Source organism: Sceloporus undulatus, chromosome 2 (assembly GCF_019175285.1).
Source record: "Sceloporus undulatus isolate JIND9_A2432 ecotype Alabama chromosome 2, SceUnd_v1.1, whole genome shotgun sequence".
Lineage (NCBI taxonomy): Eukaryota > Metazoa > Chordata > Lepidosauria > Squamata > Phrynosomatidae > Sceloporus > Sceloporus undulatus.
Window position 1 is genome coordinate 123,908,880 of NC_056523.1, and position 27,736 is coordinate 123,936,615.

The 27,736-nt window shown below is 43.3% G+C and overlaps 2 protein-coding genes across 12 annotated transcripts in view; one reads left to right on the forward strand and one right to left on the reverse strand.

The window, feature by feature from the left end:
• Window positions 1-9,408, forward strand: part of EVI5L (ecotropic viral integration site 5 like) — an 86,637-nt gene extending 77,229 nt beyond the window's left edge. The window contains exon 21 of the transcript XR_006102415.1: window positions 9,392-9,408. The gene's annotated coding sequence lies outside the window, so the exon portion shown is untranslated. The remainder of the gene's footprint in view (window positions 1-9,391) is intronic.
• The window catches only part of LOC121923615 (transforming growth factor beta receptor type 3-like), a 30,074-nt gene extending 3,324 nt beyond the window's left edge, over window positions 1-26,750 (reverse strand). Inside the window, exons 1-17 of one of the 11 annotated variants that reach the window (XM_042454175.1) lie at window positions 26,287-26,749; window positions 26,123-26,193; window positions 25,517-25,583; window positions 24,887-24,987; window positions 22,414-22,541; window positions 13,860-14,035; window positions 10,827-10,943; window positions 10,212-10,383; window positions 9,426-9,585; window positions 8,879-9,035; window positions 8,352-8,541; window positions 6,976-7,226; window positions 6,170-6,349; window positions 4,917-5,234; window positions 4,060-4,192; window positions 2,873-2,947; window positions 1,002-1,112 (exon numbers count right to left, since the gene is read on the reverse strand). In XM_042454175.1, coding sequence (XP_042310109.1) covers window positions 1,002-1,112; window positions 2,873-2,947; window positions 4,060-4,192; window positions 4,917-5,234; window positions 6,170-6,349; window positions 6,976-7,226; window positions 8,352-8,541; window positions 8,879-9,035; window positions 9,426-9,585; window positions 10,212-10,383; window positions 10,827-10,943; window positions 13,860-14,035; window positions 22,414-22,495 — 2,122 coding nt within the window. In that variant the 5' untranslated portion in view covers window positions 22,496-22,541; window positions 24,887-24,987; window positions 25,517-25,583; window positions 26,123-26,193; window positions 26,287-26,749. The other 10 variants (XM_042454173.1, XR_006102417.1, XR_006102416.1 and 7 more) reach the window with 10 other exon arrangements.
• Between the last annotated feature and the right edge of the window lie 986 nt (window positions 26,751-27,736).

Sequence of the window (27,736 nt, forward strand, 5' to 3'; positions counted from 1 at the left end):
CAGGCCAGATGGCCAGGCCATTGATTCCAATCTCTGCATAATCTGAGTTCATCACAAAGCCCCAAGAACCATGGTGCCATTATCTGATCTTGTCCAGAACTGGCCTGCAAGGAAAACATTGCCTCAACTTCCTCCATCTAGCCTGTGTCCTACCAAAATCAAGTTGGAGTATTTATAACTGAATAGCTATTCTTCCCCAGTTTATCTCTGACTTCCTCCTCTTCCCTCCCTCTGATGTTTCCCCTATGTCCTATTTGAGACTGTAAGCTTTTGAGGCCTAACTTAATTTATCCAATTTGTACATCTGCTACAATCGGCATTCTTTTAAATTGTTTAAGATAGTTTTAAATAATCTGGTTCTAAGTGATAAATGACTTAATGTATTTTTTAAAAATTATCATTATTGTTATTTATTGTCTTAAACTGATATTATTGCATACTGCTTGAGATCTTTGAATATAACTTGTTGTGTGCTTTCAAGTTGTTTCTGACATATGGCAATCCTAAAGTAACCCTATCATGGGATTTTCTTGGCAGGATATGTCCAGAGTTTTGGCATTGCTTCCCTTAAGGCTGAGACAGTGTGGCATGCTCAAGGTCACCCAGTGGGTTTCCATGGACGTGGGGATTTGAACTCTGGACTCCTGGAATGCTAATCCACTACACCATGGTGGCTCTACTGGATATAAAGCAGCTTGAGTGTGGGACTAGGACCCTGGGAGACCAGGGTTCATTTCCTCTTTCATCCCTGGAAGCCCACTGAGTGACCTTGAGCACATCACATGCTCAGCCTGAAAGGAAAACATGAATAAATCTGACCAAGAAAACCCTAGGATGGGTTCACTATAAATCAGAGTTTATTTGAATGAAAGGGGAGGGGGGAGCTGAGCACACTCCTCACTGAATCATAGGCCACAAGGACCATTTAGTCCAATGCATTTGCCATGCACATTACTAAAGCATTCTCAAGGCCATCTGACTGCTTTGAGCTTCATACCTACCTGTCTGGGAATGAATGAACCAAAGCCCACCAGTGAGGGACACACCGATGATGAAGGCTGAAAAGGCAATACCAAATACAGCTGGGAGCTCTAGGCCTGGTGCAGCTGCAGCTATAGAGAACCGGAAACAGGGAGGGAAATGCATAGGGAAGTGAATGAAAACTGATTCTGTGGCGTTTTTACAGCTCTAAAATGAGGTGGCACAGAATGATGTCCCAGACTCAGGACTCCTGCTACACCCAACTCCAGAAACATGGAGAAAAGTCATCTTGCCTCATGCAGGGCTCACCCTACCATGCATGAGATAGCCACTCAGGCAGAAGATTTTGGATATCATAATAAGACAGGGAAAATCTTAGTTATTTAATGTATTCATGTTCTATTTTTACTTCCAGGGAAGGGGAGGGATGCACCTGGGGATCAGTTTCATATTATTCTGTTAAATAACCTTAGCCTCATGCAAGCCAAAATAATTTGGCTGGCTTTAGATACTATGTGCCTTGACTTAGATGGGGAGACCACCATTTGTTGCTCTGCCTCAGGTGGCAAAACCATTTATAGGTAGGGTTGCTATAACCCGGCGGGGGGGCGGGAATTTCCCGCTTTTGGACCGTCTGCACGGTCACGGTACGGTTTGCCCCCCGCTCCCGGGCTTTGTTATTGCGCTGCTATGGCGGCGCCTTTGGCAGCTCTTGTGGCCGCCACCGCCGCCACCACCATTGCAGCCATCACTGTGTGGCCTGCTGTGGCTGCTCCTCTGGCCGCTGCCGCCGCCGCGGTTCGGCTCCGCAAGCCGGGCCTGCTGCCTGTGCTGAGCCCCACGCCTCCGCGCGCCCACACTCACATTTAATCTTCCCGGGCGCGCTGGAGGGCCACCTACTATTGGCTGGCAAGCTGGGCCTGGCTGGCTAATAGCGGAACAGCTCTCTGCCCCATTGGCCGCCCAGCTTAAAGAGGATGAGCTCTCCTCTGTTTACTTCCTGGGCCGGCAAAGGACTGGAGCGGAGGGCAGCCCCAGCCGCAACAAAAGTGGGGGCAGCAGCAGCAAAAGGGAAAGGAGAGGACCAAAGGTAGGCCTCTCTGGGCCGGGGTGTGTGTGCGTTTTTGGCTTCCTAGCTGTGTGAGTGTGAGTGAGTTTGCAAAGGGACCTTCCATGTTTATTATTATTATTATTATTATCATCATCATTATCCAAAGTCCTAGCTGTGTGAGTCAGTTTGCAAAGGGACCACCATTCCCAGAATTCCATAGCATTGAGCCGAGGCAGTTAAAGTGGTCTCAAACCAGATTATTTCTCCAGTGTAGATGCAGCCCAAGCCTTTTGCCTCTCTTATGCTTGAGATTTCAAAGCCCAGCCCTGGCACCACAACAAACTACAAATCCCAGGATTCCATAGGATGGAGTGATGAGAGTGAAAGCAGTGTGCAGCAGCCTAAGTTTGCTTAATGCAGTTCTTAAGATGGTGCACCTCTTGCCTACAGAGTCTCCCAGGCCCCAGCGGGGCCCTAGAGTCCTCCAAGGCCTCGCTGGGGCTTGGGAGAGGCTGTCTCCCAGGCCCAGCGAGGCCTTGGAGAAGGTTTAAAAATGTAGGACCTTTTTTTGGTTAATTTCCTGGCCAGGAAATAAAAAAAAAAATCCTACATTTTTAAACCTTGTCCTACATTTTTCCCGGTTTTGAGGTCCTCCGGGATGGCAACCCTATTTATAGGAAGCTCACTAATGCCTTTCCCACTTCCAGTCCACATGGCTAGACTAGTCCTTGACTCCACTTCTCCTAGAGTTAGAGGTGGAATCCGGGTTCAGAGGAGGTCCCAGTCTCTCAATCTCAGGGGAATCAGACTAGTGAGAGAGGGTAACCAAAATGTACTTACTTGGGACTGGCTGTGTCTTCCATGAGTGGAGTGGATCCTTCAGTGCTTTTCCTTGATGGCTGGGTGGGAAATTATCTACAGAAAAGAAGGGATTTGGAAAGGGGACACCCTGAGAGAGTGTCTGCTTATGGACAGCCATAAAAAAAATAATACACAGTTTTATTTTAAAACATTTATATCCTACCTATTCTCCAGAAAGTTATAGGTGATTACTAGCAAACACTTAATAATTAAAGGAGAGACTAATGGAGCTGGGTATGTTTAGCCTGGAGAAGAGAAGGTTAAGAGATGATATGATAGCCTTGTTTAAATATTTGAAGGGATGTCATACTGAGGATGGAGCAAGCTTGTTTTCTCTTGCTCCAGAGAAGAGGACCGGGAACAATGGATGCAGGAAAAGAGATTCCATCTAAACCTCAGGAGGAATTTCCTAACAGTAAGAGCTGTCTGACAGTGGAACACACTCCCTCAGAGTGTAGTAGTGTCTCCTTCTTTGGATATCTTTAAACAGAAGCTGGATGGCCATCTGTCGGGGTGCTTCGATTGTGAATTCCTGCATGGCAGGGGGTTGGACTGGATGGCCCTTCTGGTCTCTTCCAACTCTATGATTCTATGAAAAGCATCCCCTTGTAAAGCAGGAAAAACATCACACACAGGAAAACAATCTTTAAAAAAAAGAGACACTTAATTGAAGTCCCTTCTGCCCAGCAAATATCCTGAACTTCTCAGCACAGACAAGCCTGGCAAATTCTGAGTCTCCAGCTTGTTGAGATCAGATGTTCAGGTCAGTCTCATTCTTGCCAGCTCCTTCTTCCACTCCCTGATACTCTAGAAGTGAAGGCACAGGGCACTCACTGGTTTACAAAGAGTCACTGCTATGCAGTTTGGCATCCATTGTGCCACTCTGAACATGCCTTAGCTCCCTTGATTCTGGAAGCAAAGCACTGTCCAGTCCATTTAATATCTGGGCGTGAGACCACAGGAGAATGCCAGGAATCTCCAGATAAGGCTAGGAAAGAAACTTCTCTCAAGCTCCTGAAAGCCACCATTGCCAGTCAGAACTGACAGCATCAGACTAGATGGGCCCATGGTCAGACTCAGGCAGCACCTATGTAATTGTGAAGCCACTGAGTCCAACAGCTTTCTTCTGACTAGTCTCCAGAACGCATTCCAATCTTACCACCCACCTGTTCTCAGACCTGGAATGGCAGCTCTGAGTGGAGCCTCCACTGTCACAATGATGGGTTTTGTGACAGTGCGTTGGAAGTGATTTCTGGCCAGCTCCACTTCTCCTTTGCAGGCCTCATTCTCTGATGGGCACTGAAACATAAAAGAATGCTTCACCTCTGGCAGAAGGAAACAGCCTGGACCCAGATCCTCTCCCATTCTAAAGAAACCCAGGTTTAATAAGCCCATTCTAGAGTGCTTTCACCTCATCCAAGGTGCTTCACTATGGTCTTAATCCTATCCCCTCATTTATTAGTTTATTTACATATGCAGTATACCACACCTTTTCTCCTGTGAATTCAAGGTGGCATACATGGCTCTCCATACACACTTTATCCTCATAACAAACCTGAAAACTAGGTCAGTGTATGAGTACATCATTAGGCCCAAGGTGAATTTCATGGCTCTGTGGAAGGCAGAACCTGGATTCCCCAAGCCCCTATCCACCACTCTAACTTACTACTACCACACCAGTTCTTAGACAGTACCCTTCCATCACAAGGAAAGGGGTGCATCTAAGATTATTGGTAGGACCATGGTTCAGTGGCAGAACACGTTTTCCATACAGAAGACCTCAGCTTCAGCATCTCCTAACAAGAAGAACAGGTGATGGGAAAAATCTCTGCCCAAGACCACAGTGAGAGGCTGCAAGCCAGAGGAGAATATCCTGATAGTCCAACTTGGCAGGGCACAGTTTCTTACATAATGATCTCCCACCAAGAGCACCAAGTCTCTAACAGTACACAGGCAAGAGGTGGCACAGAGCCACTGGATAGCTGCTAGAGATCAGTGTCCCCTTGCCGGAGGAGTCAGAGACCTTTGGGATTGGGCCTTTGGGCTTGCTGGGATCCTGAGGGTCCCTGCTGCAGAGCACCAGGTGGCAGTGCAGGAACTGAATAGAGTCATTGAAGCGAGGCTGCAGCAGGAAGCTCAGTCGTTGGCGTTCCTGGTAACCTGGAGGCAATGCCTGGCCCTGGGTTGCCTGCTCCAACTCTGACATGTTGACATGGGCATCAACAGCACACCCGTGCTGGACCAGCAGATATGAAGAAGCCACCAAAGGATCAGAAGAGGGGGAGATGAAGCACCGCTGGATGGTGAAGCCAAGACACAAGTCGTAGGAAGCTAAGGAAGCCTAGAGACAGAAGGAAGTGCAGTTAACATGGAAGCACAAGAGTGCCTGATTCTCGAACAAGCTGAAAGACGAGACAGTGACAATATCATACAAGGCAGCTGCTGTGGCACTGTGAGCCAAAATGGCAACTGCTTCCCCTAATCCCCCTCAAAGGTATCATCTGGTCAATTGTTATTGATACATCATAGATGGTCAAAGGCAGGCCCCATTGTCTATACTTCAAATGCCTAGGCACCTTGGATATCAGCCTCCTTTTTCTTCCACAGAAAGTAGTTACATGGCCCACCTCTAAAGTACCCTGGAGTGAGCTCTTAAGTCCCCCAGACCCTGAGATCCCTCCACTACCAGTCAAAATCACTGAGCCACATATTAAGGGCTTTTCCCATATAACTGAGCTCTCCTGTTCCTTGTAGAATTAAAATCCCTATTATGGGGCAGAGTTGTGTATGCCACCAACAGTAATAAAAACAACATCTGCATTAAGATAAACCTAATTCTGAGGCAAAGTATTCTGCGAATTCTCTCTGCTTCAGTGGAATCACAGTGCACATGTGATATTTTTTTAAAAGTGATGTTTATAGTTTTCCCTGGATAAATCTTACTTTCTTAAAATTGCTTCCTTTATCCTGTTTGGTTTGGTACATTCAGCAACTCCCATTGCTTCTTAAGCAATGAATGTTTTATTCTTTAGGACTGAACTCTTCCACAAAAATAATGAGGTAACACTTGTACAAATGCTGGGAAACTACTAAAGGTTGAAATTACAGGGGATGGATATTGTTTTTTGGGGAACCCCTTGTGGACAGATTAGGCCATGAGGCCTGAAATCCCCTACCTCTGATACCAAGGAAGCTTGGGCTCATTTAGGGGAAAGACTCCAAAATCTAGCATTGGGTTCAAAGCCAATTCCTGCAAGGTAGAAATATCAGCTTTACCTCCACAAAGACCCAGCTGTTGGCAGAGACTGCACAGGGTCCTGGTTGATTAGCAAAAGAGTCTGAGCTGTACACCTCTAGGCTGAGCAGAACATTACCATGGTGGAAAGGAAGATCCTGAAAGGCCATGGTGGCTTCTTGGGGAGAGGTCTGGGTTGAAGATGATGAGGCACGGGAGACCTGCATGAGAGATATCAGCCCACATGGGATCTTCATGCACAGCAGTAGCCAAGAGAACATCCAAATCAAGGGCAAACTGCTGAGCAGAAAACATCTCCATGTGGGGAGCTAAAAGCTAAAAGCCAACTTCTGAGTGAGCATCACCAGCTCAAAATTCTCATACACTGCCGTAATAAGTATAAAGCTCACAAAGGGAACTCTGAATGCTAATGGCAGAATCCTGGGATGGAAAAAGACGCTGGTTCCATTCCCAGCATCTCCAGAGAAATGACTGTTGGGTGACAGTACTAGCATAAGCCTCTGCCTGGTATACAGAAGAACCAGTTCAAATAGAGAATCCTCAGCTAGCCAGAGCAGTCTTTGACACTGCATAAAAACTATTTCAGATGCTTATCCAGTCTCTTGTCATGAGATTCTTCAGTGGCAGGAGAAAGTCTGCCCAACCGCCTTATCATCATAATTCTGTTTTAACCTTTGTACTAAGAAGTCTTTGTTTTAGTTGTATTGTATTTTTAAAAGGTAATCTGCTACCCTGAATCCCATGCTGAGAATAAGGCAGGATATTAAACAAACAAACAAAACTGAGTCTCTTTGTCAATCAGATGATGAAAAACTTGGGTACTCACTCTCTGAAAGCCCTGCTTTTCCTGAAGGGGTTTCTGCTCCCCAGTAGGACACAGGGTAGATTCCAGTCCCTCTGTTTTAGATGTGGGTAGCAGGTGAATTACAGAACTGTCTTCTTCTGAGATCTCTGGCCTTATTGTCCAGCTTGTTGTGATAGCCTCTGGGAACTGTTGTCTTTTGACTAAGAGTTTTGGGGGAGGCAGAAACAATGGCCCAAAGAGCTTAGGATCTACTGGTATAGTGGGTGTGGCCTCTAAAAAGAAATAAGAGATATGCAAATATGATGGAGCTAGGTGCAACATATCCAGCTGTTCCCTGCTAGTCAGAAGATGAATTCTCCCATTTTTTCCTTAAGTGACAGGTGTATAAAGTCTGTCAGAAGACAGAGTCCCTTCCCACCATCTCCTTTCCATACTCAGCATTCAAAGGGAAACAGAGAAATGAAATAATTTCTATAGACAAAACTAAGGCCTTTAAAAAAACTCAACACACAGCAGCATTGTTTTAAAAGGAAATTTTGCAGCAATTCTCCTCATCTCCAACAACTATGTGGTTGTTAACTTGGTTGAAATATTCTAAAAATGGAAAAGAGTGCCTTATTATTTTCATGTAGCCAGATCTGATCAGTTATATGGGTCCATCTCAATAGATTTTAAAGAAATAGTGTCTTGCAGCATAAAAAGGTGAAAGGAAGGGAGATGAAAAAGAGAAAAAATGTGGCAGCAAGTTTTAGACTAATTAGTTTGTATTTTGGCATGAACTTTCGTGGATATAAACCCACTTCTTCAGATGCAGTACTGAGTGGTATTAAGGTCTTAGACTTAAAGCATATTTACACAGTTGTAGGAGTAGGACAGAATGTAATAGGATCCAAAAAGATGCAAATCATGATCTTTGTTCTAAATTTTCAAAGGGCTACGTAAGATGATACAGGTCTTTCGGAGCTTTACAGTTAGTGTTGATGTGTGAAAGTAAAAAATCTGCTTACCAAAAGTTAATTTATTCATGACATGTTTCCTTATTGGCTGGGATCATATAGCTACTGACAAAAAAAAAGCATCAGATAGAGCTGTGACCAGGAAAAAGATAAAGTCAAGAACTAAAAAGGTCAAAGGCATTTGATGACCACAGAAACATACTTTTAATATTGGAGATTTTTCAAAATGGTAATGGCTGATGTATGTCTAAAGTAAAATCTAGTTCAGTCAGAATTTGGCAGGAATAGACAAAATGGTGCAAGAGAAAGTAGAGGATGAATTTGCAGGACAGATTTATAATACAAGTGCTGAAACAAAATGCCAGGAACATCTAGTGGACACTGTTGCTATGCTCAACCACTCTAGCAGATGCCCCTTTGAATCCCCCATGTTACACTTACCATTCATTCCAACCACAAGGAGAAACCGATTCACTCGCTCAGCCTCAGTATAAGATGTGAAGGCAGGCAGCTTCTGCTTTGCTGCATACTTCAAGGGATCCCTGATATAAGCCAACCCAGGAGATGTATGCTGGGTCACAATCAGAGGTAGGTCTGCTTCTGTGCTGCTAACAATGACTTTGTGTGAAGCCTGGAAAGAAAACCAAGCCTAAGTACAAAACAGATATATGGACAAAAGCAACAGACTGCCAAAAGGGGAAATGGCCCAGGGAATCAAGTGGTAGCTTCCAGACAGGCTCCTAGAAAAGCAGCTTTACCCTTCACCAACAACAGAGAGAGGACTGGAAAAAAACAAGTAAAGAAGGAGAGCAGCTCTTCTTGGGCCTACATATACACATATATCTACTTATGCACATACATATGTACACACGTGCCCCTCCCCAAAGTTACCACTGCCACCCTTGTCTAGGGAAGAAGAGAATTCTAATTAGCCCAGGGTATGTGGCTGGCCCAGGTCCTACCCATACCAGTACGTGCAGTTGGCCAGTGAAGCGGTGTGCCTGAACCCTCCATTGGGCAGCTCCTTCACTCTTCAGTATCAACAGCAAAGCCTGGCGAGGGGATCTTCGGACATCATGAAGCTCCACAGTCAGATGAGCCAAACTGGGCCTAGAAGAGAGCATACTGCCATCCCCACCAATATCAGACTAGGGAACAAAGCACACGGCAGAGGCAAAAAGATCTGACTGCATACCCAAGCACTGCTGAGAAATTAGATAATACTCCTTCTGTCTCTGCTGTAACAGCACTGACTGACTGCCTCCCAATCCTAGGCTCCATCCCTGATTCTATATCCTTTTTAATTTACAGCATACTTCATTTATAAAGACAAATCTCATTCGAAAGCGTTGTATCGTATATGTGGTCCTTCCTATCCTGTTTGATTCCTAAGCCAGTCCCTTCCTCTTTAACATGGCAAACCATTTCAGCTTTCTGCATATGTCTCTCACCATTATGTGCTATGGTTCTTATATGTTCAGCCACAGATTCACATTGACAAGCTCATGCACACACCTTGGAGCAAGACCTTTACAGAAGATGATGTGAACTTCCAGGTCCTGGGAAGGGTAAGAATTCAGACAGATTTGCAGAGGCTGAAGCTGGCGCTCAGAGGCAAAATGCAAGGAAGTGAAGAAATTCCTGTGCAACTTGCAAGTGGCTGGTGCAGTCTCATCTGAAGGAGAAAGGCCAGGAATTGAGAATTGCGGTGGTCACTGGAGCAGAGTCACTTAAAAGAAAGCATGGTGAGTAATGCTATCCTTTCAACCGCAAGCAGCTATCTAATTCAGGGGGGCAAATCATGCAGGCCCCACAATTGGAGGAAATCTACACATTCCGTTCTTGGTTTTTCTAGTGAAGATCACTGCAGGATTAAAAAGGTTCTCCCTCCCCCCCACACATAAACAAACACACCTTGATCTCAGAGAGAGCGACAAGGGCTTAAACTTCCCCATACTTACTCACCAAGAACCGAGTGGGTGAGAAGATTGCATGTGAGAGCACACCTGCAAAACTTGGAAAAGTGCCTTTTTACACTACAACTGCTCACTGATCATGCTGGTTCAGTGATTCCAGAAGTAAAGTTCCATAGAAAGTAACTGTTCCAAGCTCTGTGTGTAGGTATGTGTACATGTATGCTGAACCAGGTGACAGTGGATGTGCTCTTCAGTGCCCAAAAGGTTATGCTTCCTCGTCTACCAGCTTGAACAGCAGACCTTTCCCAAGCCTGGTGGCCTCATCCCTGCTACAGAACTGGCATTGGCTTACAGTGTCACCCCTCTCTCTTCTCCTTGCCCATACCAGCCCCCAGGTGGATGTAGACAGTGTTGACTCCATGGTACTCAGCCAGAGATGTGATCCCTCCATGCTCTCTTCGTGCCCACTTGAGCAGGCCTCGAAGTGTCTCTGGAAAGTTGGTCTCCTTAGTGAAAACCCCAGGCTCAGAGGCTGAAACACTAGAGCCAAGGGAGACCTGCAGACAGGAGGGAAAGAATGGTGAAAGATACTGCCTGGCAGACCTGGCATTTCTCTGATGCCCTAAGCCGAGAAGCACTAAGGATTAACCGTGTTGCAGCTTAATATGGGAAATTTAGACTGAAGTTCCACCTCAGCAATAGACTCACTGGGTGGCATGTTTCAGCCTCAATTCTTCCATCTCTAAAGTGGGAATAATAGTTACTTACTACACAAAATGGTTCTGTAGACAAACAAGGCTAGACAATAAATCATGTTGTATATTTTCAAAGTGTTAAGTAGGTAACAGGTGAGTTTTCATTCTTATCTTTCCTACCCATAGCCCACATCTATTGCTCTTGGTTTGCATAGGGCAAAGGACTTCAACCATCCTCTTGGGAGTGAGTCCCTGAATAATCCCCATGGTGTTCTCAAGTTCTTCGGTCTAGTAACTATTCTTACCTGGAAGGTCCAATTTTTTCCAGGGGGAGATGGCAGCATCCAAAGCACAGGTACTTGGGAGTATAGCATGAAGACAGGAGCTCCATCTTTTGGATCTGGAGCCACCACAAGAGTTATCTGAAATGGGGTTAAGCAGTTTCTCCATAAACAAATGAAAGGAGGGAAAGAATGGGGAGAGAAAGAAAAAAATGGACAGTACAGAAGGTATATAATGTTCAGTATACAGTACAGTATAGTATAGTGGTATAATGTTCAACATGAAAGCCTGGCTATTGAGCCCTCTTTGGTCAGGGATGGGCAACTTGTGGCCCTCCAGATGTTGTTGGACTATAGCTCTTACCAACATAGCCAGTTATGAGAGATGATGGGAATTGCAGCCCATTAATGTGGAGGATCACATGTTGTACACTCCTGACAATTGGCTATTGGGTTTAGCCAATATCAACGTAAATGGATACTCCTCTGTGCTTCAGACTAGCTGACTGGCAAGACCTGGCTACTGATTCATGCACACATGCACAAACATGTCCATCCTATCCCATCCCTCCATCTTAATTTTTCTGTGACCCCGAGAGATTTCTTTCACATTCTGAGGGCTCTGAAGGTGCTGTATCATCATTGTTTCAAACTGGCTCAGTTTCTGGGAAATCTTTCATCTTAGCATCTTAGAATCATAGAATCATAGAATTGGAAGAGACCGCACAGGCCATCCAGTCCAACCCCCATGCCATGCAGGAAATCCAAATCAAAGCATCCCCGACAGATGGCCATCCAGCCTCTGAAGATCTCCAGGGAAGGAGACTCCACTACACTCCGAGGGAGTGCATTCCACTGTCGAACAGCCATTACTGTCAGGAAGTTTTTCCTAATGTTGAGGTGGAATCTCTTTTCCTGTAGCTTGCATCCATTGTTCCGGGTCCTGTTCTCTGGAGCAGCAGAAAACAAGCTTGCTCCCTCTTCAACATGATATCCTTTCAAATATTTAAACAGGGCTATCATATCACCTCTTAACCTTCTCTTCTCCAGGCTAAACATCCCTAGCTCCCTGAGTTGTTCCTCATAGGGCATGGTTTCCAGACCTTTCACCATTTTGGTCGCCCTCCTCTGGACACGCTTCAGTTTCTCAATGTCCTTTTTGAATTGTGGTGCCCAGAACTGGACACAATATTCCAGGTGGGGCCTGACCAGAGCAGAATACAGTGGCACTATTACTTCTCTTGATCTAGACACTATACTTTTATTGATGCAGCCTAAAATTGCATTGGCCTTTTTAGCTGCCGTATCACACTGTTGACTCATGTTCAACTTGTGGTCTACTTGGACTCCCAGATCCCTTTCACATGTAGTTTCATTCAGCCAGGTGTCCCCCATCCTATATCGGTGCATTTTATTTTTCTGCTCTAAGTGCAATACCTTACATTTCTCCATGTTGAAGTTCATTTTGTTAGCTTTGGCCCAGCTTTCTAGTCTGTTCAGGTCATTTTGAATGTTGATCCTGTCCTCTGGAGTATTAGCTATTACTCCTAATTTGGTGTCATCTGCAAATAAGTATGCTCCCAATTCTTTCATCCAGGTCATTGATAAAGATGTTGAATAACACTGGGCCCAGGACAGAGCCCTGTGGGACCCCACTGGTCACTTCCCTCCAGGATGAAAAGGAGCCATTGTTGAGCACCCTTTGGGTTCGGCCGGTCAACCAGTTAGAAATCCATGTAACACTTACTTTGTCTAGCCCACATTTTACAAGCTTGTTTGCAAGAATGTCATGGGAAACCTTGTCAAAGGCCTTACTGAAATCAAGATATATTATATCCACAGCATTCCCTTCATCTACCAAGCTGGTAATTTTATCAAAGAAAGAGATTAGGTTTGTCTGGCATGACTTGTTTCTCTGAAACCCATGTTGACTTTTTGTGATTATGGCATTGCCTTCTAGATGTTCACAGACTCTCTGTTTAATGATCTGCTCCAGAATCTTTCCTGGTATTGATGGACGATAATTGTTGGGATCCTCTTTTTTCCCCTTTTTGAAGATGGGGACAACGTTTGCCCTCCTCCATTCTGCTGGGGTTTCTCCTGTTTTCCAGGAGTTTTCAAATATGATTGCCAATGGCTCCGATATTACATTTGCCAGTTCTTTTGGTACCCTTAGATGTAGTTCATCTGGTCTTGGAGACTTAAATTCATTTAGATTAACAAGGTATTCCTCTACTATCTCTTTACTTATTCTGTGCTGAAATTCCACTATTCTGCCCTCTGCTCCATTATCCTCAGGTTGAGCACCCTTTGCCTTTTCTGAGAAGACTGAGGCAAAGAAGGTGTATTTCTGACCACTAAAAGGGAAGGGAGTTCAGGACGGATGGGAGTTTCTCAAAAGGGAGATACTGAAGGCACAATTTCAAACAGTTCCAGTGAGAAAGAAAAATGGGAGGTGTCTCAAGAAAACAGGATGGATGACTAAGGAATTTTCAACCGAGCTGAGTTTGAAACGGAACATGTATAAGAAATGGGAAAAGGGAGAAATCACGAAAAAGGAAATCAAAGAAATAGCAGGCAGGTGTAGGGGTAAAGTCAGAAAAGCTAAAGCGCAGAATGAACTCAGGCTTGCTAGAGAGGTTAAAAAGAATAAAAAGGGATTTTTTGGATATGTCTGCAGCAAAAGAAAGAAGGAAATGGTCGGGCCACTGCGTCGAGAGGATGGCAAAATGCTAACAGGGGACAGAGAAAAGGCAGAATTACTCAACACCTTCTTTGCCTCAGTCTTCTCAGAAAAGGAAAAGGGAGCTCAACCTGAGGATAATGGAGCAGCTTCTCTGCTGAATCTCCCACAATGCCTTTCTTATCTCAATTATTTTGAGGGGAACCCTTATAAAAGAGAGCACCAATAATCTCTCCACCTCCAGCATCCATCTCACCCCCTCACACTGCAGCAAGATAGGAAAATGTTGGCCTCAGCAACCCAGGGATGTGTCCTTAAATTCCTGCACTATGGGGCTGAACAAAGAGTCTGCAGTAACAAACACTTATACATACTACCTGGCCATTAGCTGGTATGCCACTACTCAGGCTGACAATGTGAACTTCTTGCCCTGTGGCAGAGCGCTCCTGGCTGGAGCATCCTGTGCCTTTCCGCAACAGCTCCCAGAAGCCCAGCACAGGTTGTGGAGTGGAAACAGACAAAGGGAGACACGCAAGATGGTGCCTGGCTTCTGCAGAGAAAAGAAACAGATTTTGTTTGTTTGTTTATTGGAAGAAAGAGAGTTTCAGGGAGTATATTTCCTAAGCTGTGGGTATAAAGATATACCTCAGTTAATAAAGCAGATGTGTTCCTAGGCATTAACAAAAAAACTGGTACCAGGCAGAAATCAAAGACATAGCTGTGATAGTCTGGAAAATTAGTGTGCAAAGAGATCTTGCAGCATCTTTGAGACTGAATGAAAGTTACAAGTTGGTAGCTTCAGGCAGAAATAACATGGACAGAACAGATATAGGTTCTTAGATCAGAAAAAAAAAAGAATGTTCAATTTTTTTAGCCAACATTTTATTCAAAACTGTCAACATGTGCATGAAAGATAAAAGAAACAGATCAGGTAAGCTTTGCATAGGAAAACAAAAGCATTTTGAACCTTCTACATACTACAGTACTTGAAAACTTCCACCAATATGCATCTGGGGATTTTTTTCCTACTTTTTTACAATTTCCATTTTGAGGGCCAGACTTATAGATCTATATTTAAATACGATGGTCAGGCAAGCTAATCTGTTCTCTCCTTTGCTATACATTTTACTGTTTACACATGCCCAGTAAAGAATTCTGGAGACAGTTGCTGTTTGCCTTGCCTGTTGTAGGCAGGAACACACAGATAGAGTGTGCTAGAATTGGATCCCATTCTTTCTCAATTCAAGCTTCATTGTATTGTTTAATGCAGATGTGTTGCTACAACCTGGCACAGGAAGTGGCACAGTGGTTAAATGCCTGTACTGCAGCCATTCACTCAAAACCACAAGGTTGCGAGTTCAAGACCAGCAAAAGGGCCCAAGCTCGACTCAGGCTTGCATCTTTCCAAGGTCGCTAAAATGAGTACCCAGACTGTTGGGGGCAAATTAGCTTACTTGCTAATTAGCTTACTTGCTGTTCACCGCTATGATCTTCGGAATAGCGGTATATAAATAAAACAAATTATTATTATTTATTATTATGTTTCCAATACTGATGCTACTAAAGAAAACCTTCCAGCTAGAAAGAAGAGAAAGAGGAAAGAGGGAATGGCCAGTGTAAAAAGACTTTGTAAAAAGGAGCTTCTTTGTCAGAGGCTTTGTTAACTGAGGTACAGTCAGCCCTCTGTATCTACGGATTCTTTATCCACAGCTTCAAAATACTCAAAAAATATAAAAGTCAAAAAGCAAACCTTGACTTTGCCATTTTATATAAGGGACACTATTTTACTATGCCATTGTACACATATAATGTGACTTGAGAATCCACAGATTTTGGAATCTACGGGGATACTGGTACCAAACTGCAGAGGATACCAAGGGGCCATTGTACTTTTGTATCTCTCTCCTCCCAAAAACAATTTCTGGGCCAAAGCAGTCAAACGTGTGAGGTCCAGATTTTACATCTGTTTATTTCTTTGCCAGATTTATTACAAGATGCAAAGAACGGGGAATATTTGGCAATGCCAAATATGACAGAGGGCAAGGAAGAAAAAAACAAATGAGGCAATAGGACACAAATAAGAGTCAGCACATGCTTTCTGATGCACACAAGGAAGTCACTCCAAATTGCTCTGCAGTGTGACTGGCATCAAAATAGGGCTCTCAGGCTCATATTTATTTTGTTTTTAGATCCTACAAATGGGATCTGGCACAAAATGTTGCAACTGTAGTATGTACAACCCATTCCATTTTCCAAACATCAGGTAGCCATAGTCCCCTCCAGAGTTGGAAAAGCTACTTTGATTATAATTCCCAGAGCCCCACAGGCAACATGGCCACTGCCTGTACTGACGGAGATTATGGGAGTAGCAGCCATAAAAGTAACCTTTCCAAGGTTATTCCAGCTCAGATATCAGGCCCAGAAAAGTCCAGAGGAGTGAAGACAAGCAACCACCCAAAGGGAAGGTATTTTTACATACATCAAAGGAGTCACAGGCAGAATAGGGAAACTGGTGAAGAAACAACATCCAAATGGTTTACAAACCAACCAAGAAAATCCAGCAAATGCTGCGCTCAGCGAAGGACAAGAGAGACCCTCTCACAGCCGCAAGAGTTTACCAGATATCATGCAGCTGTGGACAAGTCTACATAGATATCACCAAACGCAGTATCCAAACATGAATCAAGGAACACGAGAGACACTGCAGACTGAGTCAGCTGGAAAAATCAGCAGTAGCAGAACATGTTATAAACCATTTGGGGCTTAAAATACTGTTTGATAACACTGAATTTCTGGACCATGCCAACAACTATCTGGTCAGAATGCACAGGGAAACCATTGAAATCCATAAACATCTGGATAATTTCAAACGGAAAGAAGAAACCTTTAAAGTGAACAAAATGTGGCTACCAGTCCTGAAGAACAACAAAATGAGGACTCAGCAAATGCAAATGAGAAACTACCCAGGGTCAGGGGCTTTCCCAGCAGACAATGATCACCAATTAGCAGACACTAATCCTCTTTTGCATATCCTCCCACCCTGAGGAGGCCATCAACAACAGAACAATACACAGATTAATATGGAATTCCTCCAGACCCAGGGTCACACAGTATGTATATATATCCAGCTCTCTTCTAAGCCAGCATTCTCTGAAGATGCCAGCCACAGATGCTGGTGAAACATCAGGAATAAACTCTTCTAGAACATGGCCACATAGCCCGAAAAACCCACAAAAAACTAACCTTTCCAAGATTTGCCTCCTCTATAGTATTCTCAATCCAGCCAATAATGCTAACCTGTCTCCATTAGTTTCCTGATTTTCTTTTTCAACCGGGAATTAACATTTCATGTCTTTTCTCCTACAGCCATGAGTAACTGATTGGTCATAGTAGGAAGAGAATGGTAGACTAAATTGGTCTTTGGTCTGATTCAGATAGAGCTTTCTTTGGTTTGTATGTTATGAAGTGTTAATTGGGTTATCAACTGTTAATTGGGGGTGATTTTGTTTGTATTTTTGAATACATCTGTTTCTCTCAAGTGTGCTTCTCAGTGATTTCTCAGATAGTTCAATGCCAACAGGATTGGATCCAGTCTGGATCCAATCCTGTTTGCACTGAGCCATCTGAGTTTCCTTTAGAGGGAGTGATTATTCATTCCCTTCTCTGAATTACTGTGAATCACCCCAACTTTTGGGAAGAAGTGGTGGAATATGAACAGAATAGATTAGCTTTTCTTCCACTGTCACTTCCAGTTGTGAAGGAGAGACAGCTGGAATTAATAATTTAACATGGTAGAGTGAAAGCTTCCAACTGTATACAGTGAACCATGAGGATAACATATCACCGGCCTTTGAGCAAAACCTGCACCATGTATTCATTAGAACTGGCTTCTACACAGAGACTGAATAAAGTAAGAATGAAAAGAGTGAAAATGAGGCAGAAATAGTAGACTGAGGTGTATTGGAAGGACACATATTTTGAATTAGTTCTGTATAAAAGTTTTTGTTGTTATTGTAGTTATATTTATATCCAGCAATTTTTCCAGGTTGGGACTGAAGGTGGTATGCCACAGTTTAAACAAACGTAATTAAAAATTCAAAGCATACAAATGTTTTAAAAAAGCAATTAAATGAGCACAAAATTTGAAACCAATTAAAGCAAATTAAAACAATAACAACTAAACATCTAGTGTACAAAGCCTGTTTCCCCTGAAAAATCAATTCTCAAACGCCTGTTAGAACAGGCTTTTTGTCTGTCTCTGGAAAGGCAGCGCAGTCACTGAGAAGGCTCTCTCCCATCTTCTCATCAAATGTCCAGAGAGCAGAGCTTCCCCAGAAGATCTCAAAACACAGGCAGGTTCAGGCAGATGTGTACAGTCCTTCTAATAACCTGCATCAGAACTGTAAAGGGCTTTACAGATAATAACCAGCACTTTGAATTCTTCCTAGAAATAAATAGGCAATCCAGTGAAGCTGTTGCAATGAGGGAGTTGTGTGCTTCCTGTAGCCAGCCTCAGTTAAGCAATCTGTCTGCAGCTTATTGGACCTTTTAAAAGCTATAGCTCTCCCTCCATTCCAGCTGCCATCACTGTGATCTCAGAGGGGGAGAAGAACAGCCAGCTTCTGCTGGACGTACTGCAATCTCCTCCTCGACTGCCATTCCTCTTTCCTTGTGTGCTGTGTTTTATGCAGACTGTACATCTGAAGACTAGGAACTGTCCAATTAACAATTTGTAAACCATTCTGAGTGAAGAGCAGGGTATAAATACTGGAAGCTAAGATGATTGAATTGAGGCTGTTGTACTTTGGGCACATCTTGAGAAGGCATGAATCACTGGAAAAGACAATAATGCTAGGGAAGGTGGAGGGCAGCAGAAAGAGAGAAAGACTGTAGGCCAGATGGACAGATTAAATCAGGGAGGTCACAGGCCTGAAACTACAAGACCTAATCAGAGCAACAGAGGTTAGGGGGGCTTGGAGATGTCTCATACACATAGTCACCATGAGTTGAGGTTGACTCAACATCAGCTAACAACAACAAACAACAGGAAAGGAAGGGATAAAGGAAAAGAAAACTAGCATGGCAAGGAACAGCTGGAACAATTTATTTTTCACCAGTATGCTACTATTTTACTTGCAGGGAGTTTTATACATGAGAAGTGCTTCAAAATATTAATTCCTAACCTTCTATCTTAAATGGATAAAACCCCACCTAGCACCTGGAGGCTCATTCTGCTCTCCCATTTTGTTGCTTTTTTTCTTAAAAGCTCTACTTGTAACAATGTACAGTTGTACAGTTGTCCTAAAGAGAGACAGAGGAAAGAAACAGGATGCCGTACAAATGCTGCACCTGTGTTTTCATTGTGCCTGTTCAGTCTTACAAACAAGAGGAGGACCTTTCTCAATGAGTCCCTTTTCCCTGCCATTAAAATCAAAAACTTTGACTCCTAGGCAACTTGGAAAACCTTGGCTTCTCTTTTTTATAGAAGCCACCCACATCCTGCTGGAACTGAAGGACCTCCAGCAACACTCTGTACGTCACCCAGAGGAAACATCTACCACAAGGCTCTCTCAGAACGCACATCCAGAGCTGGAGATTAAGTATGTCCTCAAGTGTACACACCTGACTCTCTAGGAACATATTCCACAAACAGATCTTATGCAATGGAAGCAAATACCACTATCACCACCACCCCAGACAAAAATCAAAACAAAAACAAGAAATATTTAGCAAACCCAAGTGTCTCACTCTCATATACTCTAGGAAAACTGAACAGAAAGTAGATTCACAGCACAGAAGATAACTCTATCAGAAGCATCCATGGTGTCAAGAAATAAATTCCTGTCCAAAGTATTTCAGTTTTTCAGCAGGTTAATCCAATTCATTCATCCTCCACTAGAAGGAAATGTGGCAATCTTCTTGTTTCCAGTTTAGAGTTGGAGGGCTGGTAGGTGGAGAAGTTTATCTAGGTCAAAATTCTTCCTGTTCAATAAATACAAGTTTAATACACTCAAGGTTGCAAGTAAATGTGTATTTTTAAGTGTTGTGATTATTTATTTATCTATTTTACATATATTCCAAAGTAACTATAGTAGGCCCTTGATATCCACTGGGGTTTGGTTCCAAGACCCACCCACCCCATCAATACCAAAATATGTAGATGCTTAAGTTCCATTACATATAATGGTGTAGTAAAACAGTGACCCTTATATAAAATGGCAGAATAAAGATTTGCTTTTTGAAATTAGTTACCGCCCCTTTTTTTTTCCTTTTTTAAAAAAAGTTTATTTAAGAACACTCAAACATCATCAAACAAACATTTTTTTAAAAAATTGACAACAATAACAAAATCACCAACAAAAACTTTTATAGTAACAGTAGTAACAAATGTGACTTCCTGTCCTCTAATCTTCAGTTCATGCAACTAAGCTAACATTTATTATTTTCAAGCTACTGATGATTGATGCAGAATCCATGATACTGAAGGCCAACTGTGTAGTGTTCTTTGCAGAGGACTTGCTCTCTAACACACATACACCCTTACTTAGTGTAAAGAATAATGTTTGCGGCATTTGGTATTTAGGTACCACATGGTCCTTGTGAAGACACACCCAACTAAAGGTGATGGCTGGTTTGGGTGTGCAACGCTGGTATCCTGGTGAGATCAAACTCTTTACCCAAAAAAGGCTCTGAAGCTGAATGTAAAGTTCAAAAGGGGGGAAATTTAATTTAAAGGACAAAAATAAAGAGTTTTCTCCTCCCCAGCTCTAAATAAAAGATAGTTTACAGTTTCAGCAATCTTCCGGATGTCATCTTTCTGGGTCTGATGTTGGTTTGCTCTCCTCTCTCAATGGAGCTGGTGCAGGGTCTTTCATCTCCTGAATTCCTTTATTCGCTTGCTGTAGGTATCTAAAATGGCTAAAACCTGGTAACTGAAATGGCTAACGTGTAAGAAATGCCCTTTCCGGCTGTCTGGGCCTGTTTGCCACCAAAAGACAGCTTTCTGCCTGCTCACAGCAAAAACTGCTCCAAAACTAAAAGCTTCCAGCTACAACAGAGCATGCTGGAAAAGGGCAAACCAAACCTGAAAATAATGCAGGGGATCCTACAGCTCCTCCCACAACTAATACAAAGAACTTTTCCTATACTAAACATACAATGGCCTGAACCAATGTGAAAGAAAATGCAGGGGGAGATTCAATCAGTCCTGGCAGGACATCACAGTCCTTTTAATTCACTATGTGTTGCAGTATCATTGGTTCACACATGAACAAAAAGAAAGGGGTAATGATCAGTAGGCTTGACAAGACTAGCAAATTCCTCTCTGGTCTTGGAGACAATTTCATTGTCCAAATGGTGGAAGAGGCAACAAGGGGATCAGCTATTTTGGATCTGATCCTAACCAACAGGGATGACCCTAGTTAATGGAGTGCAAGTGGTGGGATCCTTAGGTGGGAGTGATCATGCACTCCTGGAGTTTGTTATACAGTGGAAAGGAGAAGCCAGGCATAGACAGACACACATTCTAGACTTTAGGAGAGCGGATTTCAGTAAACTTAGAGAAATACTGGGGGTGATCCCATGGTCAGGAATACTAAAAGATGGATGGGAGTTTCTCAAGGGGGAGATACTGAAGGCACAATTTCAAACAGTTCCAGTGAAAAAGAAAAATGGGAGGTGTCTCAAGAAACCAGGATGGATGACTAAGAAACTTTCAACTGAGCTAAGTTTTAAACGGAACATGTATAAGAAATGGAAAAAAGGAGAAATCCCCAAAGAGGAATTCAAACAAATGGCGAGCACATGTAGGGATAAAGTCAGAAAAGCTAAAGCACAGAATGAACTCGGGTAGGGCCACTGTGTGGGGAAGATGGTGAAATGCTAACAGGGGACAGAGGCAAGGCAGAATTACTCAACATGTTCTTTGCCTCAGTGTTGTCAGAAAAGGGTGCTCAACCTGAGGAAGATGGAGCAGAGGATACAAGAGGGGAAATGCAGTACAGAATAAATAAAGTGGTATGCAGGAATACCTGGTTAATCTAAATGAATAAATCTGGGACTAGATTAACTACATCCAAGAGTATTAAAATAACTGGTAAATATAATCTCAGAGCCATTGGCAATCATCTTTGAGAACTCCTGGAGAACTGGAGATGTCCCAGTAGACTGGAGTAAGGCAAACGTTGTCCCCACAATTAAAAAAAATATGTTGAGAAGGTGGGACATGTCAGGAGGAGGGCAACCAAAATGGGGAAGGGTCTGGAAACCATCACCTATGAGAAACGATTTAGGGAGCTGGGGGTGTTTAGTCTGGAAAAAAGAAGGTTAAGAGGTGATATCATAGCCTTGTTTAAACATTTGAAGGAATGTCATATTGAGGAGGGAGCAAGCTTGTTTTCTGCTGCTCCAGAGAACAGACACGGAACAATGGATGCAAGCTACAGGAAAAGAGATTCCACCTGAACATTAGGAGGAACTTCCTGACAGTAAGGGCTGTTCGACAGTGGAACACACTCCCTCAGAGTGGTGGAGTCTCCTTCCTTGGAGATTTTTAAACAGAGGCTGGATGGCCATCTCTTGGGGGTGCTTTAATTATTAGATCCTGCATGGCAGGTGGTTGGACCTTGTGGTCTCTTCCAACTCTGTGATTCTGATTCTATGCGGCATTTTGAACCAGTGAGCTGACCACAGAGGTGGCTGCTCCTGAGGAATTACCATACAAGATGTCTGATAACCTTGGCTGAAGAGCAGGATATAAATAAATAAATTATTATTATTATTATTATTATTATTATTATTATTATTATTATGAAAGTGGAGGGAAATATTATTCTTGTTACCCTTCTTGGCATCCCTACATCAGTCCTAGCAAATCACTGTTGCTAGCCAGTCTAAATGCCAAAGCTATCTCCAATGTATAGAATTTACCTGTACCAGAGCAACTCCAAAGGAAGAAAAGCAGCAGCTTCCATCTCCACAGGTAACTTCGTTGCTGGCAGTTCCCACACATTGCTTCCAAAACAAAATCCAAAACAAGGCTGCAAATCTTCTTTACTCTAGGTAAGAAAAGAAAACTAGATCAAGAGACCCAAGAGAGTTGAAGGGAACTTTGTTCCAGAACCTCAGAGCTCTGTGGAAATACTTTCCTGCCACTCCCCAGCCTCACATTCATTAGTTTAATTTCTTTTCCAGATTCCAGGATGGGAGGTTAAATGTTTCTTTGCTTTGCCCACAGCAAACATACAGAGCATGTCATCTAAAGGCACATACTCAAGATCGGCAAAAACAATTTCATTACACTGTGAAGTCCTACAACCATCCTGTTGTCTCCACAATTGTCATGGTCGAGGGGAGAGAAAGCACAGGTGTCACCATCTCAGTGCATGCCAGATACTAACTGATCTAGTAACTGTAAACACAGATCATGGGGATGCTTGTCTTTCCAGAGATGCTATTATACCACACAATGCTTCCATTTTAATTACCCTGGCTTTATCCTATAGAATCCTGGGGTTTGTAGTTTGTTCAGAAGCAGGAGAGGAAGAGCTCCCTGGCTCAGGTTTCCTGAGACTCCTTCCTCCACTGCCAATCCCAAGATCCCAGGAATATTTTTATGATTTTTATTTATTTATTGAAGACCCTCAGAGTGGCGTACAATTATTATTGTTTTAATTAGACGGTTCCCTGCCCTCAGGCTTACAATCTAAAGACACAACACAAAAGGAGAAGGGAATGGAAGTGGGGAAGGGGATCAGGTCCAGCAGTTCTTCTCTCCCTCTGAGGCCTAGACCAAGGCAGATGGATTGGAGGGAGGGCTCTAATAACACTATGGCTGCATCCGCACTGCAGAAATAACCCAGTTTGACACCACTTTAACTGCCATGGCTCAATGCTATGGAATTTGTAGTTTGTTGTTGCACCAAAGTGCCTATGATTGCGTAGTTATGTGAGAAAGAATGATATACACGACAAAGGGGAGAAAAACTACAGCTAGCTAAAATAGCAAAATCCCCCCCAACTGCTCCAAATCTTCTGTAAACTGTTTCTACTGCTTTAGCACAAAAAACTGCCAAATTTATGCTACTGAACCACTTTGATCCATGTTATCTGGCCTATCAGCATAACTCTTCCCCAGCATTGGCTTCCAGTTGTTCAAGATGCCTCGGACTGATTTCCCCCCCCAAAAAATATGTCATGCACAGTTACGTGTTTGACAGCTGAGTTATGCTCTGTCCCAGTCCTCTCCCACATGCTGTACAAGTGGTGTAATTAAAGACTTTATCTCCTTCAAACTTAAATTCCCCTACAATCTTCTATCCTTCTCAGCTGCAGAGGTTGCTTTCTGGTGTTTGGCTCTGGTTTGGAGAAAGATGTGTAAGGGTTGCAGGTCTCAACAGTGTTATGTTTTTGCATTGCCCACCACAGGTAAAAACTCTGAAATCAATCTGCAAAATTCCACATTTTGGAGAGGGTGCCCCCCAAACACTTACCTTGCCTGACAGAGCTGCTCCGCTATGGTTTGTTCTAGATGCAGTTTAAGTGGAAAGTTAAACAGAAGTCAGACAAAATGCCACAAAGTGACCCAAAGAACAGGAAGGATAGCAGCCAGCAGTTGCACGCTACTCCAGAAGATACAGAAATCACAGACAGTGCCTCCTGTTTCCACATTGGTACGGTTTCACAAACAATTAAAAAAAATTATACAGGTCAACATAAGTTACAAGTCACAAGGGAGGATGTCTGGATTAGGTGTCAGCTGTTTATTATTAAGGGACTTTAGCAGTGGAGGAAAGGTGTCAGAGAGAGGCAAAACGCAGACACCAGCCACAGCTGCATCCAGATCTCCTTTTGACTCTTTCTCTCCTCCTGCCTCCGATTTCAACACTGTCCTACCACTAGTCACTATTTCATCACTTGTCAAAGGAGGGAGATGGTACCTTCTCTTGCCCCACCTCCCCTGCACTAGCTAGAAAGGTCCATGGAAGCCGAAAGTCACCAAAAGAGTGACCTTCAGCCTGACAATGCCCCAGAAAATAAGAAACACAAGGCAAGGCCCTGGGTTACCAAGGAGATGGGTGGATTTATGATTAACGCAGACAAGAGGAGGCGGCTCCTCGACAGATACCAACAGGTATGCAGAGGGCCCCCAAGCCGTGCCACACTCGGGTCAGCATGACCTGCTGCCAACCCCCATGAAGTGAGGCTTGGAAGGGGAAATTCTAGGTAAATGGCCTGGCTTTAATGGATCACTGGTCAAGGGATGGAGAAGGAATTTCAAAGAAACTTTCAGAGGAGGGGGCGGGAGTTGTTCTTTTACACCGCCTTCATCTGTGATACACAGGACACTGTGGTAGATTTTGAGACAGACTCAAAGGTCTAAAAGGAAAGGCTTAAGACTCACAGAGAAGACTAGGTCACAGAAGCAAGGGGATAGCTCCATGACATGACAATGGCTATCCTCAGTTCCTCCAGACGATAAGCAAAACGCAGAGCATTGCAGCACTGTAAAGCATGGGTAGAAAACAGATTTTAAGAGCTAAGGGGCTGCAGTAGTTTGAGCACTAGACTGGAAGATCCGGGCTGAAGTCACCACTGGGTCAGTCACTCTCAACCTGACCTACCTCATAAGGTCATTGTTAAGATGAAACAGGAATGGGGAGAACAATGTATGCTTCTTTTAGCTCAGTGAAGAAAGAACAGATATAAAAGTAATAAGCCAACATTGTTGGGCTGGTTCCCCCACACCCACTATGTCTGACAGTGGGTGGCTGGGATTGTTGAGAGAGTTGGAGCCCAAAAGCATTCGGAGGGCTCTGTCTTAAAAATCTAACAAATGTATTTTTGAATATATGTTCTGAATGAAGTAAAAACCACTTAAGCAGATGCATGAAACAAGCACATCAGGCAAGCAGCTCTTGGTAATTTTCCACTGGCTGGTAATAAACCCAGGCTGAAGACATTGGATAAAGCAAGGGTGGGAACCATACGGTTCTCCAAATATGGTTGGACTATAGCTCCCAGCATTCCTTACCATTTGCACAGCTAAGGCTTCTGGGATTTGCAATCAACACCATCTGCAGGGTCACATGATACCTAGTCTTGGGATAAAAGATTAAATAAGATAATATAGCAAACACTCTACTAGACTCAAATGGAGAATAGAGATTGTCATTGTCCTCTGCAGAAAGGAGTCTAAACATTTTCTTGACGATCACCTACAGCAAGTGGGAATTGGCCATGCCAAGTTACATGCTCCTTGTGGCAATCTCACTGCTTTCCAAAACTGGCCCATGTGTGCTCTGACTAGTTCTCATCCCCTCTTCATCTAGACTGTGATTCCTGTCTCCTTTACAAGCTGATATCAGGCTTTTCTTTTGGTTCCTGGGGAGAAAATCACACATTGACTGCCCTGAAACCAGAATCTTTAAAAATGCATATGTAAAAGAAAGAAAGAAAAACTCCTGAAAACACCTCAAAATCAGCATTTCAATCTAACTTGTTTATATAATTCTGTATTAAAGTAGTAATTCTGCTTTATATTTCATCCCACACTCTCCCCTCCCATCTATTGTTCTTTCTTGTCTTTAAAAAACTTTTTGTTTTCCTAGAACTGAACACAAAAGTGTTGCGCAGTTACCTCTGGAACACATGCTTTAGGCGGAGTTCTCCTCTGTCACAATAATGTAGTCTTGAAGCATTTATCTCAGGCTGATCAAAGACAGAGAGCCAATTTTGTTTAGATCTTTACAGTTCAGTCCCACCCCATGCAGAGATTGGGCAGTCTTTCCATTCCTTCCTTACCTGAAAATCCTGCTTTTAAGCCACTTTCGCTATGCCTGATACATTTCTTGATCTGCTCCCATCCACCTTTGATATCCACTTATCAAGCATGGAGTGGGATGGGCAGAGACTAACCCAACTTGTAGTGTACTGGCTGGAATTGTGGAGAGGCAGAACGGAAGGAAGCACACACACAGAGGCTGCTGTGTTCCAGGGAACACCCACATTTATCTAACCTAAAACAAACATGCGAGAAACACCTTAAGTCATGGGGACTTCAAAGTATTGTCAAGGGTTATTGCTTTGCCACAAAGCATTACCATGCCAATGTAAATAAATTCTCTGAAGCACCATATTTTAAATGGTCCTCCTCACTTTGGCAAAATTAAAGGCTTTAATTTAGACTGCATTCTACAGCCGTTTCTCAAAAACAAATGAGCATAGGATCTTTATACTACAACTGTTTACATGAGAAATAGCGCAGTTCAGGAGATAGCCTTACCATCCTGAGCCAGGGCCAGTGCTTCACCCCCTCCCCCCAATATCTAACAGGAATCAGAAAACAACAGTATCTCATGTTCTGCCAGGAGCTCCCATTTATGTGACTCAGCTAGGAAAAAAACAGGGGAATCTCTTGCCAGCCAACATTATCTTAGTCCAGGATTAGCTGGACCAGCAATCTGGTTGAACAGACCAGCATCTGTTACCCTAATGTAGTACACTAGGCTAAGAGACAGCACCTTAGGTGAGTTTGCTGGAATGTGAACCTAAGCCAGCAGCTAGCCACATCCCATGTCAAGACTGTAGCCGATTTCACAACCTGAATCTTCTGATAGGACTCTGATTCTTTTGGTCTAATTCACATATGACCATATTTCCAGATGTCATATGAATGCAAAGCCTCCCTCCATAAAGAAGTGATGACTCTGAGGATAGGCTCAAGCTCCATAAACCTAAAGGTATTTCTCCACATACCATTCTACCCAAGAGGTAGCGATACCTACCAGCACCATAATATATAATGGTGAGACAAAGTCAACTATAAAGCATCTAGTACCTCTGAGCAATAAAGTAAATGTTAAAACTGAGTAAATGAAACCTGGTAAACTTGCTAAAGGAAAATGTTATCAAGGAAAGTTTAAAATCCTGATGCAGAAGTAGATTCTAAGATCTGATGCACATCTGCATTAGGCATACAAGGCATTCAACAGATGAAGGAACTGAACAGGGCATTTAATGTAAGCCCCTATTCAAGGGCACTGCTGCTTTGCAGCTGCCAGCACAAGGGAAAGAACTGTGTGATCTGGACACCTGATCCTCTGTTGCCAGAACACCAGCCACATTTCCAGTGTTGCTTGACAATGGGGATGTGGGTGAGCTGGATACAGAAGGCAGGAATATCATTTAACATGACTCAGTGCATCCACACACGTACATGTATGTGTGCACGCACGCACAGGGGTTATAAAGG